Raw genomic sequence first — 19980 nt, forward strand, 5'->3', positions numbered from 1 at the left:
ACCTGCTGCCTACTTACCTCTTTCGCGCAGACATCGACGAATGCCGCATATCCCCTGACCTCTGTGGCCGAGGCCAGTGTGTGAACACCCCCGGGGACTTTGAGTGCAAGTGCGATGAAGGCTATGAAAGCGGATTCATGATGATGAAGAACTGCATGGGTGAGTGCGTGACCATTGGATCAGCCCAGGGAAGAAACAAGCCAAGACGCTTGGGTGACTCATCGCCTGTGTGGGTTCTCCCTGCTCCCCCAGTGCGCTGGTCTCCTGACCAGTGAGTCAGGCGTTGGTCTGTGGCAAAGGAAGACTGACATACAGAAGGAATGAGGGAATTCATGCCGTGGGCTGGTAGGTGGTCTGTAGGTCCCTGAGAAGTGACCTGGAATAGACACCCTGGGGGAGAAAGAACAATTCAAACACAAGCTATGTTTTAGGAGTCACATTCTAGAGTTTCTATTCATTTCTCTAAAAGGAGATTGATTAAGACAGTTGCATTAGATCAGGTTCCCTAGCAATAGGCCTGAGATGGGGTTTTTTTTTTTTTTTTTTAGTGTTCTTGGGAGAAACCTGTAAGAAACGGAGGGAAGCCACTTAGGGCAGGGGAGGAATAGAAGCAAAGTGTTAGGCTGGATTTTAGCTTTAACCTGATCCCACAAGGGCCTTGGAGTGTGAACAGCACCCAAGAGTTGTCCCAACTCAGGGGCAGGAAGCTGAGATTTTATACTCCCATGTCAGTTCAGCTAGGAGCAGCCCCCAGCATGGGAGGGGGTATAATTTCTCACCTCCCAGCCATTTCTGAGTGAGGTGGGTATCAGTTCTCCAAGAAGGGAGCCTGTGAGCCACTAGCAGCCAGGACTTCCAGCACCTGGGTGCTGAATGCACTGCCCAGGTCATGGGAGTCTGGGGCAGGACACCTCCCACATCATCAACAGGGGTCATTTCTGTGTTGCAGATATCGACGAGTGTCAGAGAGATCCACTGTTGTGCCGAGGAGGCGTGTGCCTGAACACTGAGGGAAGTTACCGTTGCGAATGTCCTCCTGGCCATCAGCTGGCCCCCAACATCTCAGCGTGTATAGGTGAGGAGGAAGATCACTGACCTGGGGCTGGTCATTCGGCCCACATCCTAGTCAGAGTCAGAGGCTGACGGCTGCATGTTTGCTATTCTTATTTTTAAACAGACATCAACGAGTGTGAACTGAGCGCACACCTCTGCCCCCATGGCCGCTGCGTGAACCTCATAGGAAAGTACCAGTGTGCCTGCAACCCTGGCTACCACTCAACCCCTGACAGGCTGTTTTGTGTTGGTAAGTTCTGTAGCTTATGCTATTTCTTATTTTCTTTAGTATCTCTCTAAAGCACTCAAGCCATGTTCTCTGAGTTCCATCTCCATCACTAGTTGCTTTTACTTAATGTTTCCAGTTTTCCTGGAAGTAAAAGTCTTCTCACGGTGGCTTGCAATCTTTGGATCTGGCCTCCCTCATCTGTTTAAAGAACCAGTTCAATGAAGACTGTAGAATGTTTTAGCTCCAGCAAGTACTGTTTGATCCACGCTGATCTAGCTAGTGAACGGTAGCATATGCTTTGTTTCTGCATGTGCACACCCAGGCACATCAGCAAGTGATTACCGACTGCCTGAAATAAGTGCAGTCTGATGAGTGCTGGGAGAAAGACAAAAGGCACAGGGTGTGATCTCCGCCCTTAGGTGGTTTGGAGCAGCTCAGATTCCAAAGAATAATTATTGGGAAGAAGACCATAGTATGTTTATAGCTCACAGAGCAATAGAAGCCAGGTCTGGCACTCCTTAAAGATGGAGCTTTGTGTGACAGGCATTTTGCTTTGTGGCTGGCCCTGGGAAGGTTTAGTTGTACTGGGAAGAGTGGCGCAGAAAGCCCTGTGGCTTTATTGTGCTCAGAGTCAAAGTGAAACCTTGTAGAAGACCGCCAGTTTCTGCCTGCTTTGGGGTATACCCCTTGTGGAACTGCCAAGTCTCACATGGTTTCCACCCAAAATCATAAATTAGTCCAGATTCTTCTGACGCATGGCCCTAAGCAACTCAGAACTCCAACTCAGGCCTTTGACGGGGATTGGAACTTCAGCCAAACTGAGCGTCAAGTTTGTAACAGAATCTGTGACCCAGAGAATTTCACCCACATGCCCATTGTTGTCACTGAGCTGTGTTCTAGCACCCAGTACTTCTGCAGTGCCTGTGGCACACCATATATTGTATCATTAATCATTCATCCAACTCCCCAACTACGGTGTAGGTGTTATAAAGGCAGTAAGTATGTCCATCTCGTTCACTGTTAGGGTCTCATCTCTAGCACGTGGTTCAGTTCATTTCAGTTCAGTCGCTCAGTTATGTTTGACTCTTTTCAACCCCATAGACTGCAGCACACCAGGCTTCCCCATCCATCACCAACTCCCGGAGCTTACTCAAACTCATGTCCATCAAGTCAGTGATGCCATCCAACCATCTCATCCTCTTTCATCCCCTTCTCCTCCCACTTTCAATCTTTCCCAGCATCAGGGTCTTTTCCAATGAGTCAGTTCTTCAAATCTGGTGGCTAAAGTATTGGAGTTTCAGCTTCAGCGTCAGTCTTTCCAACAAATATTCAGGACTGATTTCCTTTAGGATGGACTGGTTGGATCTCCTTGCAGTCCAAGGGATTCTCAAGAGTCCTCCAACACCATGGTTCAAAAGCATCAATTCTTCAGTGCTCTGCTTTCTTTATAGTTCAATTCTCACATCCATACATGGCTATTGAAAAAGCCATAGCTTTGACTAGATGGACCGTTGTTGGCAAAGTAATGTCTCTGCTTTTTAATATGCTATCTAGGTTGGTCATAGCTTTTCTTCCAAGGAACAAGCGTCTTTTAATTTCATGGCTGCAGTCACCAACTGCAGTGATTTTGGAGCCCAAGAAAATAAAGTCTATCACTGTTTTCATTGTTTCCCCATCTATTTGCCATGAAGTGATGGGACTGGATGCCATGATCTCAGTTTTCTGAATGTTGAGTTTTAAGCCAACTTTTTCACTCTCCTCTTTCACTTTCATCAAGAGGCTCTGTAGTTCTTCACTTTCTGCCGTAAGGGTGGTGTCATCTGCTTATCTGAGGTTATTGATATTTCTCCCAGCAATCTTGATTCCAGTTTATGCTTCATCCAGCCCAGCATTTTACATGATGCATATAAGTTAAATAAGCATGGTGACAGTATACAGCCTTGACGTACTCCTTTCCCAATTTGGAACCAGTCTGTTGTTCCATGTCCAGTTCTAACTGTTACTTCTTCACCTGCATCCAGATTTCTCAGGAGGCAGGTCAGGTGGTCTGGTATTCCCATCTCTTTAAGAATTCCCCACAGTTTGTTGTGATCCACACAGTCAAAGGCTTTGGCATAGTCAATGAATCAGAAGTAGATGTTTTTCTAGAACTCTTTAGCACACAGTAAGTGTGCAGTTAATATTTGTTGAAGGAACCAAATGATACAGAGACTTGCAGTTGCCCTGGAAGGCTCTTATAATTTTGTATTTTGTTTTGTTTTACTTGACTCATACATACCTGAGAAATTCAAACATGGGCCATCATCACATAGAGGAAGGTAATATTATTTTCCTTTTTCTTAGACATTGATGAATGCAGCATAATGAACGGTGGCTGTGAGACCTTCTGCACAAACTCTGAAGGTAGCTACGAATGTAGCTGTCAGCCAGGATTTGCACTGATGCCTGACCAGAGGTCCTGCACAGGTAAGTAGGTTTTAGCTTCCTGGAAACTCAATAACAGGTCCCTGCGTGGAGTGGTTCAGGGCCTGGGCGTTGGAATCAGACAGTCCTGAGTTCCAGTCTTTGCTTTGTCACATGGTTTAGCTGTCTGTCCTTGATGAAGATCCTTGACATCTGATTCCTCATCTACAAAATGGGGTTCAGATTGCCTGTATGGAAGAATATGTACAGCAGTTAGCATAGTCCCTGGCACATGCTCAGTAAGTGCAATATAAAATAGATTTTCTTCATTGATTAGAATTTTAAGAATCTGATCTTATGGCCTATTTCAGTGCTACTCAGGGTATGTTCCCTGAACCAACATCAGCATCACCAAGAATATGTTAGAAATGCAAAGTCTCAGCCTTCCCTCTGCACCCACACCTACTGAATCAGAAACCCCTGCGGGTAGATCTCAGTAATCTGTTCTCTCAAGCCTTCCAAGTGATTTTGGATGCATGCTAAAATTTGAGAACTGCTGATATAATTTATACTTCCTGCTGTATCACCTGGGCTAGAAGAGCCATGTAGTCAGAGATGGGAAATGAAGTGGGTAATATAAGTTTTCATTTTGGCTCAGGTTAAGAAGAAAACTTAGGTTTAGGAACCACAATTATGTTATTGGACCTAGTAAAATCTCTCTTAAAGTCACTAGGTATAAATTTGGCTATAAAAATTAAAATTTGAAAATAGGTATTATGCTAAAAGTACATCTAAGCAGATAGGCTTATTTTCAGCATTATTTTTTATCTTAAAATATCTATAAAACAGCAAATAAGAGACTTAGGCTTTTAAATTTGAAAGTTAAAAAAATAAGATTGATGATCTTTCAAATGATAAGTTTATATCAGAGATAAAAGTGCTAATTAAATGATGGTCTTTTAAGAGCATGTGGACCTCCATCCTGAACTGTATGCTGTAGATCTTGAAAATGATTCTCTCTTGTTTTACCCAAGATAACCTGATGGGATAATTTATGCAAAGCATTATTTGGATTTCAGAGCAAATAGTCCTATGCAAGCAGCCTGAGTTTACTTGACTTGGGTCAGTTAACTTTTTCATCACTGATGAATGAAACCCTTATCAACAACATGTCATCGTTGGCTTTATTCTCCACAGACATTGATGAGTGTGAAGATAACCCCAATATCTGTGATGGCGGTCAGTGTACAAACATACCTGGAGAGTACAGGTGCTTGTGTTATGATGGATTCATGGCATCTGAAGACATGAAGACTTGTGTAGGTAAGCAAAGAAGACAGGATTTTCCAATTTGCTGGTTATTCACAAGTGCTATTGTATTACATAGACTTGTTTCAGTAGTGAATATATCCGATGGGAAAAGTAAAAATATTTAAGAGCATAGTACTAATAGTATTCCAAAGTTAGCATTCCAAGAAGCACCTTTCTTGTGACTGTGCTGTGATGCTCTAGTCAGTATGTTATATGGACCGAGCTAAGACTTGGTCAACTCCAGAGGGACATTTCTTTTATGTCTGTGCATTATTTTTGGCCATTTAACCCTCCTTTTGCTCTACCTAGAGTTTGGCTTTTCAAATGTTTGCAAGGCAGCAAAACTGACTTCTAACAAAAATGCAATACATTCTAGAATTGATTGTTTTGGAGGGTTTCTATTACTGTCTTCAAATCTGTCAGACCTTTTAATGCAATATCTAATCTGCCTTTAATTCTATTCATTATATTTTTAATCTCAGACATTGTAGTTTTTACCTCTAAAAGTGTGATTGGGTCTTTTTCTGGTATCTTCAATATCTCTACTTAATATGCCCAATCATTTCTCTAGCTTTTTAAATGCAGGGAATACAGTTACAATAACAGTTTTCAGGTCCTTGTCAACTAATTCTGTTACCTATGACAATTCTAGTCCATTTCAATAAATCATCTTTCCTTTTTATTATGGGCCATATTTTCCTCTGTCATTGAATGCCTGTTAACTTTTGATTGGATGCTGGTGGTGGTTTAGTCCCTAAGTCATGTCCAACTCTTTGAGATTGCCTGCAGCTGTAGCCCCCCAGGCTCCTCTGTCCATGGGATTTCCCAGGCAAGAATACTGGAGTGGGTTTCCATTTCCTTCTCCGGAGATTGGATGCTAGACATTGTAAATTTTGCCTCACTAGGTCCTGAATGTATTTGAATTCTTAGAAAAATTTCTGAGCTTTGTTTTGGAACATAGTTAAATTATTTGGAAACAGATAGGTCCTTTCAAAGTCTTGCTTTGAAGCAGCAGTTGGGTTGGGCTCATTTTCTCTATTGCCAAGGCAAGATCCCCCTGGATACTCTATTCATTTCCCTCTAGATGATGAGGTTTTCCAGTCTGGCCAGTAAGAACAAGTACAATTCTGCACCTTCTGGGAACTCTGATGATTATTCCCTCTAATTCTTTTGGATGATGCTTCCTCCAAATTTAAGAGTTTCCTTACATGAATATACTGGTCACTACTCATCTGGGTATTGTTTGGGTCCCTCCGCAGATCACTGTAGTTCTGTGTGTGTGTATGTGTGTACATCTTTTTTCTGTCCTTTACTTGGCACTATGAACTCTGGCTATCCTGGCCTTCCACTTTCATCTCTCCAACTCATAGACATTTCCTGGTTCCATCTGCCATCCCCTCCCCTGTGCTATTGCTTTAAAACTCCTGCACAGTAACCTGGGGCATTTGTAGAATCCACCTAGTTTCTTTCTCTGATTGATCATTGTCTTTGTTGTCTATATTGTCCTTTTTTGTTGTTTTTATTTTAAATGAGAAATAAATTTGGTTCCTATTACTCCATCATGGTCAGAAACAAGAGCCTAGAATTAATAAATATTTAAATTATATCACATTTGTATCTTTTGAAAATGCTTACCAAATATTTGTGAAGTCCTCAAAATTAAAGTCATATCATTCAAAGTAAAGAAATGAATGTCATAAAAAAGATAATTTTTAATTGAGAAATTTGTAGAGTTTGTAACCATCTGCCTTTAGACTATTAGTTCATCTATCTTTTTTTTCAAAATATGGAACTAAAATGTTAGCATCATGCAGTCAGCATTAAAATTTTCATCTTGCAACAGAATGTGCTGTTCTAAAAAGTTTTCCAGACTGTCAGAGAAACAGGCTCTGATTGAGGACCAGACCTAGAGTGAATCAGTTTATTTGATTATTTGACCTCCTTCTTGTGGTCCAAATAAGAAGCCAGTCTGCAAGGTTAGCCTTCAGTTAGAAGCATTGAGTTAGAAAATGCTTTCAGTTAGAAAGCATTGAGCTATGTAATTGTTATGTAGTTGAGCTATGTAAATATACTTTTATTTGCATGAAAACATTTCATCTTTTCCATTTATTTGTCATAGTTGCTTTATCTCAGGGAGAGTCTGTCAGTGATATCAAACAAATGGTTATATGTATTAATAATATCTGTACTTTACAGATGTCAATGAATGTGATCTGAATCCAAATATCTGCCTAAGTGGAACCTGTGAAAACACCAAAGGCTCATTCATCTGCCACTGTGATATGGGCTATTCAGGCAAAAAAGGAAAAACAGGCTGTACAGGTATGTTTCTTCCAACTGAACAATAAAACCTTTAGTGGTTAAGAGATTGCTACCATAATTATAGATTAATATATGTTTTAAAAACTATTAATATTTTAATTGCACTATAAAGCATTTTTCATTATACTACATTTTTCATTAACTTAGCCTGCACTTCTTTGAAACTTGTCACATTTTAGATTGGTTCTAAGCTGAGGATTTTTTTTTTCCCCCTTTACCTAAGAAAAAAGGCATATGAGAAAAATTGCCACCATAAATAATTTTGTAAATATCAACATTTTATGAGGTTAAAAATAGCATTTTATGTCAAAGTAGTTAACATGATAATTACTAAACATTCATCTCTCTTTATTAAAGCCAACTTTTCCCAATAGCCTCCACTGTCAACTCTTTCTTTAATGTTTTATAAGTGAAATTACTTTTTGAAGAAACACATCCTACAACTCATATATTTCATCAGTTCTCATCAGTCTTCAATTATTTTTAAATTAGTGTGCTTTTGATGCATTAAATTGCTCTTGCCCTATAGATTCCTGTAGATCTCATGAAATGGAAATTAAACCATAACTCTTGCTTGTTTAATAGCACAAAAGAAGGTCTTTTCACAATATTTGTAGGAGATTATTCAATTAAACATCAAATGGAGGAAGTCACTCTGAGTTAATAATGTTGCTTCTAAGTGTTAATTGATTTTCAAACTTGAGGCAATGATGGAGTAGTACATGGAATAATGAAGTTTTACTGTAGTCGCCTATAGTAATGAAACAGATTATGGGATTTAGCATAATTTAAGACACAATGAAGGAACTTCCCTGGTGGTCCAGTGGTTAAGAATCCACCTGGCAATGCAGGGGACACCGGTTCAATCCCTGATCCAGGAAGATCCCACATGCCTTGGGGCAACTCAGCCCATGCACCGCAACTACTGAAGCCCATGCGCCCTGGAACCCGTGCTCTGCAACAAGAGAAGCCACCGCAATGAGAAGCCTGCTCTCCTCAATTAGAGTCCCTGCTCTTCGCAACTGGAGAAAGCCGGTGTGCACCAATGAAGACTCAGCACAGCCAAAAATAAATACATTTTAAAATAAAATAGAAAAATCACACATCATGGAGACCATGGTGGGCTTGAATTAGTTAACTGCATAATTTCTTTACAAATAATAGACTTTAATTTCAAAAGCCAGTTTGGTAAGCCATTGTGACTTAAACATTAAAATACTTGCTGTTAACTGATGTTAGTTATATCAATCTTTTTCAAGAAAGTTTCCAATATATGTGCTATTAAACTGTTCAATAATGCGATTTAAAAAATATAGATATACAGATGTCACCAATAAATTGCTGTTCATTCAAAAAAATGACAGATTTTAGCCAAGTTATAAAAAGAAGCATGTAGCTAGAATGCTTTCATGTCACTATATTAGTCTTCATATGAAGCATGACTAGGGTTCCATTCTGTTACATGGCACAGAGTTTAAAATCCCTAGTCCTCATGTGTTCCCTGGGGTACAAGTGATGCTTATATCAGCATGTGTGTGGTTCAAGATTTATTTTTAGCTTTCAGTAACAATTTAAGACTTAGGGTAAGGGGTGTTGGTCTGGTAGTAACACAAGGGAAGGTAGGACGGTTGTGTATTTCATTTTGCCTAGTAGAGGCTAATACTGTTGCTTGGCCAAGTTGAACTCACTGAAATTCAACCCAGAGAACCGTGATACTTAGGAAGGGAGATGTTAATCCAATGGGACAGTCTTCATTCCCTATACAAAAAAGATCTCTGGAATTTCATACTCTAAATTTCAGCTAAAGAGGCACGTGCAGAGGCTGACTATTTTAGATCTCTTACCATGAAGAAAGCTTAAATTTTCATGCAACATTAATACCATTTTAGGTAAATAAGGTATAATGTATATAATGTCCTTGGCATAGTGCTTGGCATATAATATCTGGTCAGTAAATAGTAGTTATTGTTGTCATTATAAAATGAGTCACATAGATGCAGTGTCTAGAGCCCATTTTAATTAAAAACATAACTTCTAGTCTAGCAGAATTCTGTGATACTATTTACTAAGATGCTTAAAATCAGTTTAAAGAAGGAAAATCTTACTCTCTATATTAAAAGGCTTGCTTTTGTAACTGAGTTTATACAGACACTAGAGTATAGTTAAAAGAGCTGTGTACTCCTCATTAAATGAGATGACCCCAGTTTTACATTAAGAACAGCAGTCTTAGTAAATCGCATGAACAGAAACATGGATTTGAAGTCCAAGAAATATTCTGTATCTTCTCCCAAGGGCCAGCATCCCCCTTCCCACTTCAGATTATAGCCTATAATGATTTTTCAATTGCATAAAATTCAGCTAGTACTGTAGGGAGAATAATTGAATTTCATGGCCCTTTTGATATCACAGTAGCATGGCATATGATATTCTCATGTAATGGAGTAGAATTCTGAATTTTGTTCCTAGTTCTTTTACTGGTTCAGGAGCTTTGGGAAAATCACCAGGGTGCCCCATAGTTATGCAAGTGTTCCCCTTGGGTTAGAAGCCCTGCAGTGGAGGATGGAGGAGAGGGTGCCTTAGGGCAGGAAGAAAAAGAGGTTCTCTGTAAATCCTGCTATTAACAACCAAGGGTATCACATTGGATTGGAAATTACTTACACAAACAGGAATTGGCAGCAAGTTTGGTATACTTAAAAACAAGTTTTTAAAAATCTGAGCCAAAATGTTTTTTTTTTTTTAATCCCATCTAACTGGGACTCTTTTAGCCTGCTATTAGTTTGAAATTAGTGTCACTTACAACTTAGAATACCATCAGGTTACCCTGGTGATTGTACATTAAAGAAAAGTGTTTATAATGTCCCAGGCAACTAATGTAAATAGAGATGTGTATCTTGCCTAATGGGATAAGAAGCCCTGCAACAAATCACAGTGAAGAACAAACCTGGAAATATATTTTGATGATGGATAAAAGAAATATATCTACTTATATTTCTGTACATGTATAATAAGTATATGTATATTTTAAATGAGTTACCTTATAAAGGAGTCATAAAAATATGTATGTTATTTCATAGAGAGGAATTTTGTTTCATGAGAACTTTAAAAATGTCCTCTGGGTTCCATTACAGCTTTGTCTAAATATTTCAGCTCCCCTGTCATTACTGATTGTTTCCATTTTAACAAATAAACATGTTTTTCCCCCCAATCACTTTAGCAGTGTTCAGAATCCACCCACTGACTTACATTCCCAGCCCACACAGATGTTAAGGGTTTCTTCTTGCTCCTTAAGCTTTGTTCAAATTGTGGATAAGGCTGAGGGGAACATTTGATTTAATGAAAGGAGAAGAGACATTTTCTTATAACCTAGAATGTGGCTCTTCAATCCTTGTTTTATGGGGGCTGGATTACAGGTTTTCCTGTGGTCCACACATACAAGGAATGTGTATTCTGATTCTCATTCTGATTCTTCTGGTTCTCATTCTACACAGTTGTGATCAGACAACAGTTTGGAAGAAGGAAAACTGAGTTTCTGAGTTTCTCGGTGGCTCCTAGCTTTCTCATGCTAATCTGTTCGAACCACCTCCTATCACGTGCTTACTCAGTCAGTGAGTAAAGCATATGATTTTTTTTTTTGGAATATCAGTTATTTTATTTTATTTTTTTTATTGGAGTATAGTTGCTTTACAGACATGTGATTAAAATCAGGATTGTTTTCAGTTAAAACAGCATGAGTAATTCAATATTCTGTAATGGTCCATAGGAGAAAAGAATCTTAAAAAGAGTGGATATATGTGTATGTGTAATTGATTCACTTTGCTGTCCACCTGAAACTAATACAATATTGTAAATCAACTATACTCCAATAAAAAAATTTTTTTAATAGCGGGATTGCTGGGCAATTTCATTTCAGTCTTTCTGCTTTACATAGGAGACATGTTGCTGTGGGTGTAGTCCATGAAAGAGAATCATATACTTCAAAACCACCAGCCCTCAGTGAAAATTTGCCCTCATTTCCTTCCAGCTCCTTATCACTGCTAATTGTCCTCCACTGGCTGGTAGCCTGTGAAAACTCCGTGGGTGTTCAGTTAAATAATCTTGGCTCAAATGTGGGTCCAAATTGAAAAATGCAAGTAGCCTTCACGTTTGGCCTCTCCATTCACTCTCAGGTCCCCTTCCCCACCGCCTCCCCACAGAGATTCCACAGCATGCCAGCCCTGCTGGACTCGATGCCCAGAGACTGACCCCACCTGGCAGGAAGGCAAGCATTGGAGTGGATGACACAGCCTCCCCTGACATGGCTGTCCAAGGGGGCCAGAGCAGCTCAGAGCACAAGCTCTTTCTCTAGTGTCAGATTCAAGTGGAGCCCACCCCGAGCCTGGGCATGGGGTCTGCCCACACAACACCGTTGCTCTTCACAAGAGCCACGCCAGCGGGACCTTGGAGTCTCTGAGAGGGAGCTTTAGTTGGGGGGAAGGAGGTTGCAGTGTCAGCCCTAAATTTGAATTTCTTTGCTTTTCTTGGCTTGTGCTTAATCTTAAAAAGGAATTTTCTGTCTGGAGCAAACTTGTGGGGGAAAGAGAACACTTGTGCAGAAAGAGATGTTCTTGGCAAGCGTGTGCTTTGTTTCCTTCGTATTATTGAAGAATAGAGTGTTTGAATACGGTGTTTTTGTTTGCTTCTTTCCCTTATGGCTCAGTTTCCCCTTCTGTTTGCTTTTACAATGAAGTACAGTCTTAGGCCCAAGTCTTCCATGGAAGCAATTAATGAATAATAGTTGGTGTGTACACACACATACACACACACATGCAGAAAACTTTTATTCAGTGATGTCTTTAGACTTTATGACCAAGTCTTTTTAATTCATTTGTTGTAAACCGGTAGTGTAAGCTATTGAGATAATGACTTATGCTAAGATTCACAAAATAGAAAATTGAATATGGCCTCCTGACTTACTGTCTCTCCTTCTATTCCATAGCCCACGATACATGGCCTCCTCTTACAAACATAATTTCTTTTTGCCTTGAAAACATTGTGGTGAAATTGCAAATATTTTCTTGCATTAGAAATTTATGTTTGTATATTGTTAATGGTAAAAAAAAAAAAAACAAAAAAAAAAAGAAGGGAGACTCTCCTTTAAAAAAAAAAGTAGTTATTTTCTTAATAGAGATTAAATATGGAAGGTAAAAAAAAAAAAACCACATGAAAAGATTATCTTTGGTCATTAGAAAATTGAAAAGGAAAAGATAACAGGATTATCATATTGACAGGCTATGGATCATCTCTGAAAATTGTACTTAGTAGAAAAGATGAGTGAATATTTCTGTAAGTCTATTAATACTCAACCAAGACACCTGAAAGCAGACTTCTCATCAGGACTTAGAACAAAGTACTGATGTGACTGAAGAAGTCAGCCTGATATAAGGCAGCCGTGGCTGAAGACAGACAGCATCAAACAGGGGATGGGAAACTGAGTCCCAGGTGCTTCGGGCTCTTCTCACTGACCTTGGGGCCCTGGCAAGTTCCCATGCCTTTGGGGACCTCTGTTTCCTCCTCTGAGAAATTGGGGATTAGGAAAGTCATATCCTAAGTTCTTTGCACTTAGAAAATTCCTTGATTCTTAAACATCTGGAGGTTTCAACTCTTAGGCAATGGAAATTCATTGTTTCTGCCTAACTCAGAGATCAGGACACATGAAGATGGGCCATTAAGGCAGGACACTGCAGGGAGTGATTATCTGAGGAAGAAGGAAGTGTTGGTGGCCCTGCCTGGGAGCCTGGAGTTCAGGGTTACTTTTTTGAATTCCCTGCTTATTTACCACTATTATCCTTCGGCTGGCCCTCCTCCTCATTTCCTTGGAATGTGCCATGCTCAATTAGTCAGTTGGTTAAAGCTCCCAGTCATAAGTTTAAAGCTGCCTGGTATGTGCCTCCCTTGACCTGCCTTAATAACTCAGTAGGTTCATGTGGCTGCCAAGGTTACTTTAAAATTCACCTACACAATACATTGTCACTATCAGGACATTCTTCCAGGCATGTTTTCATTTCACTTATTAGTGATACTGCAAAGTATTTTTATAGGAAAAAATGGCATTATTGTATTTTGTGTTTGCTCTAGAAGCTATAAAGAAGCCAAATGATCTCAGGACCATTTCAGAACTGCAGATGGAGCATTTGGCAAATAGCATGCTTCCAAACACTTTCAAACCATCTAATTGGGCTTCTTAAGTAAACAAAAGGGTAAACATTAGTTGCTTGCCCAGTTTTTTTTTATGCCACTATTCAAGTGATTGCTGAAAATTCTTGCAACATTTCATATGCCAAGATTTGCCTTCTTGATCTAAGTTTTGTGTTAAATGTTGGTTTCCATATAGAGTCATAGTATCCATCCATACCTAAGAGCTCTTGTTCTTAGTTAATGAAAAAGTTGATTATGAGGTTATAATGTTTTTCATTATATAATGGATTAATTTTGGGAAATAAGATTGTGGTACCAGTTCCAATTACGATCACCAACTCCTTGTCTTACTTTTCAGCTCAAGTTCTGACAACCATCTACCTGGAGATAGTGTCAGATTCCACAGGTTAAGGGATCAGTCCCATACAATTATGCCCACTTCAGATGCCAAATACAAGTCTAGGTTGTTTGTTACGTGAGCTTCTGACCAATTGGCTATAAATCAGAAGCTCCTATTACTCCTTCCCTAGGTTTGATTAACTTGCTAGAGTACCTCACAGAACTCAGGAAACCAGTTTATTCATTTGATCTATCAATTTACTATAACAGTGTATAGGGGTTTCCCAGATGGCACTAGTGGTAAAGAATCCACCCGCCAATGCGGGAGATGCAGGTTCAGTCCTTGGGTGGGGAAGATCCCCTGGAGTAGAAAATGACAACCCACTCCAGTATTCCTGCCTGGAAACTTCCATGGACAGAGGACCGTGGCAGGCTGCAGTCCATGGGGTTGCAAAGAGTCGGACGTGACTGAGCATGAGCACAGCACGTTAAAAGTGTGTAACTCAGGAGGAGGCTTTCCATACTGTTCATGGAGAGCTGGACCATAAAGAAGGCTGAGTGCCAAGGATTGATGTTTTCAAACTGTGGTGCTGGAGAAGACTCTTGAGAGTCTCTTGGACAGCAAGGAGATCAAACCAGTCAATCCTAAAGGAAATGCTGAATATTCATTGGAAGGACTGATGCTGAAGCTGAAACTCCAATACTTCGGCCACCTGATGTGAAGAGCTGACTCACTGGAAAACACCCTGATGCTGGGAAAGACTGAAGGCGGGAGGAGAAGGGGATGACAGAGGATGAGATGGTTGGATGGCATCACCAACTCAATGGACATGAGTTTGAGTAAGCTCTAGCTGTTGGTGATAGACAGGGAAGCCTGGCGAGCTGCAGTCCATGGGGTCTCAAAGAGTCGGACATATGTAACTGAGCGACTGAACTGAATCAGAGATTGGTTCTCTTGGCAACCAGCCCCATCCTGAAGTGCTTTCCAAAAGTTGCCTCATTAACATAACAAAAGACACCTTTATCACTCTTAGCACTTAGGAAATTCCAAGGGTTTTAGGAGTTCTGTGCCAGAAACAGGATAAAGACCTAATATTTATTTCTTCTTATAAATCACAATATCACAGGAAGCAAAAAATATTTCACTTCATGCTTTATATTCTCTTCTATAACACTTCTGTATTACAGAATCTATCTTGATTACATTTGGAAATGGAATTTTTAAGAATTGAGAATTTTTGAGAATTTAGAGTCTTTTAACAATGTGACCTTAGACTGGTTCTTGTTTTACTGAAAAATCTCTTTTGAATTGATTTGAGTTTTACAAGAAATATTCAAGAAGACTTGGGTCCCAAAGTGCTAGGACTCAAAAAAGATGGTTCACACACTACCTTAAGGAATATTCTCTATAAATGCTTGAATTAGCAATACCTAAAGTGAAACATTTATAGAAGTGAAGTGTGATTACACTATTGTACAATGTTTTACATTTTAAACATTACATATATTTAGTTAATAGACTAGGATTGAAAATGTTTTCTAACATGCCAACATTGTATTCCTTTGTCTATAGAAGATACGAAAGCAATGTGCATCATTTCTCTATAGTTAATTTAGTGAAAATGTTGGGAATAGAAACATATGACCATGAGCATTAATAGAATGTTAGGCAGCTCACTTTTTTTGAGATCTTCAACTGGAATGAGGTTTCATTTTGTTTTGCGGTAACTGGACACTTAAAATAATGGAAAATAGTTAAAGTTAACAAAAAGAAGTAGCATCATATTGTTCTTTGTATCTTGAAGTTTAAAATCATTCGTTTTAAGTAAAGTATGAACATCAGTGCTGAATTGATCGCTGTTACACTGTCAGAAGTGTAAAAGCAAGTCAACTGTTGAATATTGCTGAGTTATTTAGCATCTGTGCTAAACTTTTTTTTTCTTTTTAACCCACTGGTTATTTTCCCAGACATCAATGAATGTGAAATTGGAGCGCACAACTGCGACAGACACGCTGTATGTACCAACACAGCAGGAAGCTTCAAATGTAGCTGTAGCCCCGGGTGGATTGGAGATGGCATTAAGTGCACTGGTGGGTTGGAAAAAAAAAAAGAAATTGCTTCTTATGAACTGCATGGATTATAAATATGAAAATCTCAGTCCTGTAAAGAAAAATTTAACATGTGTATTATTGATTTTAAATGTCACAGTTTCTGTTCGTAATGACATGTCACCTCTTTCCTTAAGACCTGGACGAATGCTCCAATGGAACCCACATGTGCAGCCAACATGCAGACTGCAAGAACACCATGGGCTCCTACCGCTGCCTCTGCAAGGAGGGGTACACGGGCGATGGCTTCACCTGTACAGGTATGCTCATGTTGGAAACAGCCATGTAAAGGGCAGTCAGAAAAGCCAGGTGCTCCATGTCCTTAAGACAGACCGTCACTTGTGTTTTGAAGGCTGGGTCATTTATAGACAATTTGGAACAGAATACAGTTATTTGAAATGACATTCCTGTGGAATGGAAATTTGTAGCTGAATCAATCAGGGAGATCTCAGAAACTAAATATATATTTACATAGATATATATAGTTAGATAGTTGATATATGTGTCACTGTATGTGATGATGTCATGAGTTTAAAACAAATCATGCTACCTTTTGTAAACCTTAGCCTTGATATTTTGTGCCTGTGTCTCACTGCTGACTTGTTTTCAATACTGAACCCAAGAGTGAACTTGATGCAAGAACCTATATGAAGAAAAGAAATGAGATATTCTGGAGCAGATTATCAGCATATATTTTTTTTCCCTCTAGCCATCATTGTGATCATTCCACATTGGTATAAGTAAGAATTTCATAACTGCTTTGAAAGGAATTCATTCACTTCCAGTTTTACAACATATTAATGACATCTTCTTGTCAGTGCTAATGCATCATCATAGAATTAACGTGGACTGTCACATATATTTAAATATATATGATTAGAAGCATTGTATAAAGAGATGATACACTTATGACCATATATATACAGACAGCATTTTTTAAAGTCAGGGCACTGGCATTAAATAAGATACTGAGGAGTATTTCTCATTGGCCATTAGGTAGCATAGCTGCTTATATGACCTGAAGCATTAATTTACCCTGAGCGCTCTGCTCACAAGAAGTCATTTAAACATAAAAAAGGTTGAGGCCCAGTAAGTGATTTGCCTGGATTTTGTTTTAACTCACTAAAAGTTTCATCATATTTGAAATTGTTTTTGCTTAACCCAGTAAAGTTTTGTCATCACAAACCTCCCATCGCTTTCTAGAAAATACTCCAAGTTTCATGTACCAGGCATGTATGGTTGGTGTGTTTGATGTTTAATGACTGTGATTATTAGCAAAACTCAGAAGATATTAAGTAGATAGGACTTTTTGGTCTCTTCAATAGCTGCTATTCTAGGTCTTTTGCTGCCCATCTGATCTGAGCCTGGATTTTGAGAATCAGGCACAAACCATGATATGTTATTTCCTGCCATGGATATATCCTCATGTTGATTAGCCTGCTTGCAGAAGCCTGAATGTGAATGATCCCTTTAACTTATTACCCACTTTATATCATTAGAGATAACTTAGCATTCAGGATTCTGTCTCTGAACCCCATGTTCACTACATATTTAATACTGGCATTCAAAAGAGAAAAGTGAGTTTCAATGTTTCAAGTAGAAATTATGGTGACTAGTACCTTCTGGAAGTTCACAAGTATAAAAGTTCTCAGACCTGAGCAACAGAAAGCTCCTAAAAAGAGTAACTTGTGTTTCTTTCTGGCTATAGATCTTGATGAGTGCTCTGAGAATCTAAATCTGTGTGGCAACGGCCAGTGCCTTAACGCCCCAGGAGGATACCGCTGTGAATGTGACATGGGCTTTGTGCCCAGTGCTGATGGGAAAGCCTGTGAAGGTAACTGACGGGGATGCTGCCCTGGGCTTTGCGGGCCGGATGAGATTAGGTTATTTAAGTGTTCCTGGTGGTTTTTGTCTGGGTTTTTTGTTGTTGTTGTTTTTTACACCAAGGTGTGTTTTGGCTTCCCATCTAACGTGTTGGTGCAGTTTGTGTAGAGATTGGGTGTCCAGCCAGACCACTTCTCTTTGTGCAGAGAGAAATCTCAGCTTCTTGGCCCTAAGCTTCTTCACATCCAACTTTGGCCAGGTGGTTTGCAAGAGCACACCCATTTAGTCATAGGGAGAATGAGGATAACCAACTCAATGCAGCATATTCATCCTCATTGCTGGGGGAAAGAGCTCAAAGTGCTGGTGCCCTAATAGAGAAGGATTCTTTTTAAATACAGGAACACAGTTTCTATCTCAGCTATGGTTTGGTTTCTAGAAATAAAGGTTTTAAAATACCAGCAGACTGAATGGTCTTGTCCATAGAATAATGTCCTGCGTATGTCTCAGATGGTCTCTAAATATCTAATACATATAACATGGAACAGTCTTTTGCAAATCCATTCAGTAAGGGGTCCCTAGGGATAATACCGTAGGTCACAATGTCTCTTAGCATAAGGCCCTGTCTTTCTGAGAAGTGCTGGTCAGACAGGAAGAGTCCTGAGAACCTGTTGCCTAAGGATGGATCCCACCAGGAAACACAAGATTCTTCTCTTTTACCCACGCTTGTCAAATCTAAGCACATTATCATCCCTCATTGAGAAGAATTAGTGACCACAGTAAACTGAGAAGATTTCAGTAGAAATAAACGCATGATAACGATTGACAGTAGAAGTTTAAACAAGACCTTGATTAATGTCTCAACTAATAGTTGTTGCCTGTTACTAGGACATTAACTCCAAAATTAATCTTTAGGTATGAGCTGTATACTGATTCCCTCATATAGTTCTACGTAAATACTTTTCTTTGTTATGAAACCATTGGGTGTTCTTCACACAGTTTATATGAAGTAGGCAGAATCTGATAAAAAAAAATTCCTCTGAGGCAAGAAACTAATAATGCTCTTGACCATGTGCCTAATGCCTTGTTTACTTTTCTTACTGCAAACATCCAAGGAAAACAGGTACTGTGCCACCTCTGGGAACAGAAATAGGCACAGTGAAAGTTTTGCTTCCCTTAATGCTATAAGGCAAGGTTTTGTTTGTTTGTTTGTTCTTAATATAAATCATCACTGGCAGAATGCTCATGGCGATTAAAAAGCCAGTCTCAAGGCTGAAAATGTGCCTGTGTGCACAAGCAGAATGTTAACGTGAGGCCAGGACAAGCCTGGAAAATGCGTCTGCAGTTTTTAGATGTCCATCAGCAGTTGCAAACACACACCACAGTACTAGGGACACAGAGGACTATATAAACTGATGATAAAAGTTACCGCAAAGACTTTGGGGTTCTTAAAATTTTAACTCACTACCAAAACAAGAATATATAGATGAGAGCAACCAAAGAATTTAGTCTTAAGTGGGCTCATTTGGTTCTTCCTTTACAAAAGTGATGTGGACCCACATAAAACACCATAAATGGGCTAACGTACAGGTGAAATGCCTAGCCCTCTGCTTGGCATGTAGTAGGGGCTGAGAAAAGGGAAGTTCTCACCTAGGAGGCTTCCTAACAGATGGCAGATCATCTGAAAGCCTGTAGGAAAAGGACCTAGATTGATGTCAGATAGTCTTCATTTTCTTAATAATAACATCACTTGCCTTATTACATTGGGTAGCTTCTTTGGCAAGAACAATAGTTTAATTGCTCCCCTTTTCCGTTGTTCCCCAAGATATCGATGAGTGCTCTCTTCCGAACATCTGTGTTTTTGGAACTTGCCACAACCTCCCTGGCCTGTTCCGCTGTGAATGTGAGGTCGGCTATGAACTGGACAGAAGTGGTGGGAACTGCACAGGTAAGGCTTCCATTCGCACCAAGATCTGCTCTCAGGCGTCCCAGGGGACCCAGCTGCTGGTGTCTTGCGGGGACCACACCAGGTTTTTCATGGAGTTGCAAAAGAAAAGCAGGGCTTTTCAGACCTGCACCAATTAGATGTGAGGGTGCAGAGGAAAAAGTGGAGGAGAGCTCAAAGTGCAGTCAGTAGCCTTAGATACAAGTTTGTGGCTACAGAGGCATGTTCCTGTAGTTCCGTTTCTTCTTGGACACATTTTGGAGAGTTTGCTTTT

The 19980-nt window shown here is 39.7% G+C and overlaps 1 protein-coding gene across 2 annotated transcripts in view; it reads left to right on the forward strand.

Annotated features, from left to right (window-relative positions):
• The window catches only part of FBN1 (fibrillin 1), a 277248-nt gene that overhangs the window by 183352 nt on the left and 73916 nt on the right, over positions 1 to 19980 (forward strand). The window contains exons 27-36 of one of the 2 annotated variants that reach the window (XM_012181624.4): positions 31 to 159; positions 950 to 1075; positions 1178 to 1303; positions 3626 to 3748; positions 4883 to 5008; positions 7193 to 7318; positions 15800 to 15922; positions 16078 to 16200; positions 17649 to 17774; positions 19587 to 19709. In XM_012181624.4, coding sequence (XP_012037014.1) covers positions 31 to 159; positions 950 to 1075; positions 1178 to 1303; positions 3626 to 3748; positions 4883 to 5008; positions 7193 to 7318; positions 15800 to 15922; positions 16078 to 16200; positions 17649 to 17774; positions 19587 to 19709 — 1251 coding nt within the window. Of the gene's footprint in view, positions 1 to 30; positions 160 to 949; positions 1076 to 1177; positions 1304 to 3625; positions 3749 to 4882; positions 5009 to 7192; positions 7319 to 8169; positions 12515 to 15799; positions 15923 to 16077; positions 16201 to 17648; positions 17775 to 19586; positions 19710 to 19980 lie in introns of those variants that run through there. The other variant, XM_060418056.1, reaches the window with a different exon arrangement.

The sequence above is a fragment of the Ovis aries genome, chromosome 7, assembly GCF_016772045.2.
Source record: "Ovis aries strain OAR_USU_Benz2616 breed Rambouillet chromosome 7, ARS-UI_Ramb_v3.0, whole genome shotgun sequence".
Lineage (NCBI taxonomy): Eukaryota > Metazoa > Chordata > Mammalia > Artiodactyla > Bovidae > Ovis > Ovis aries.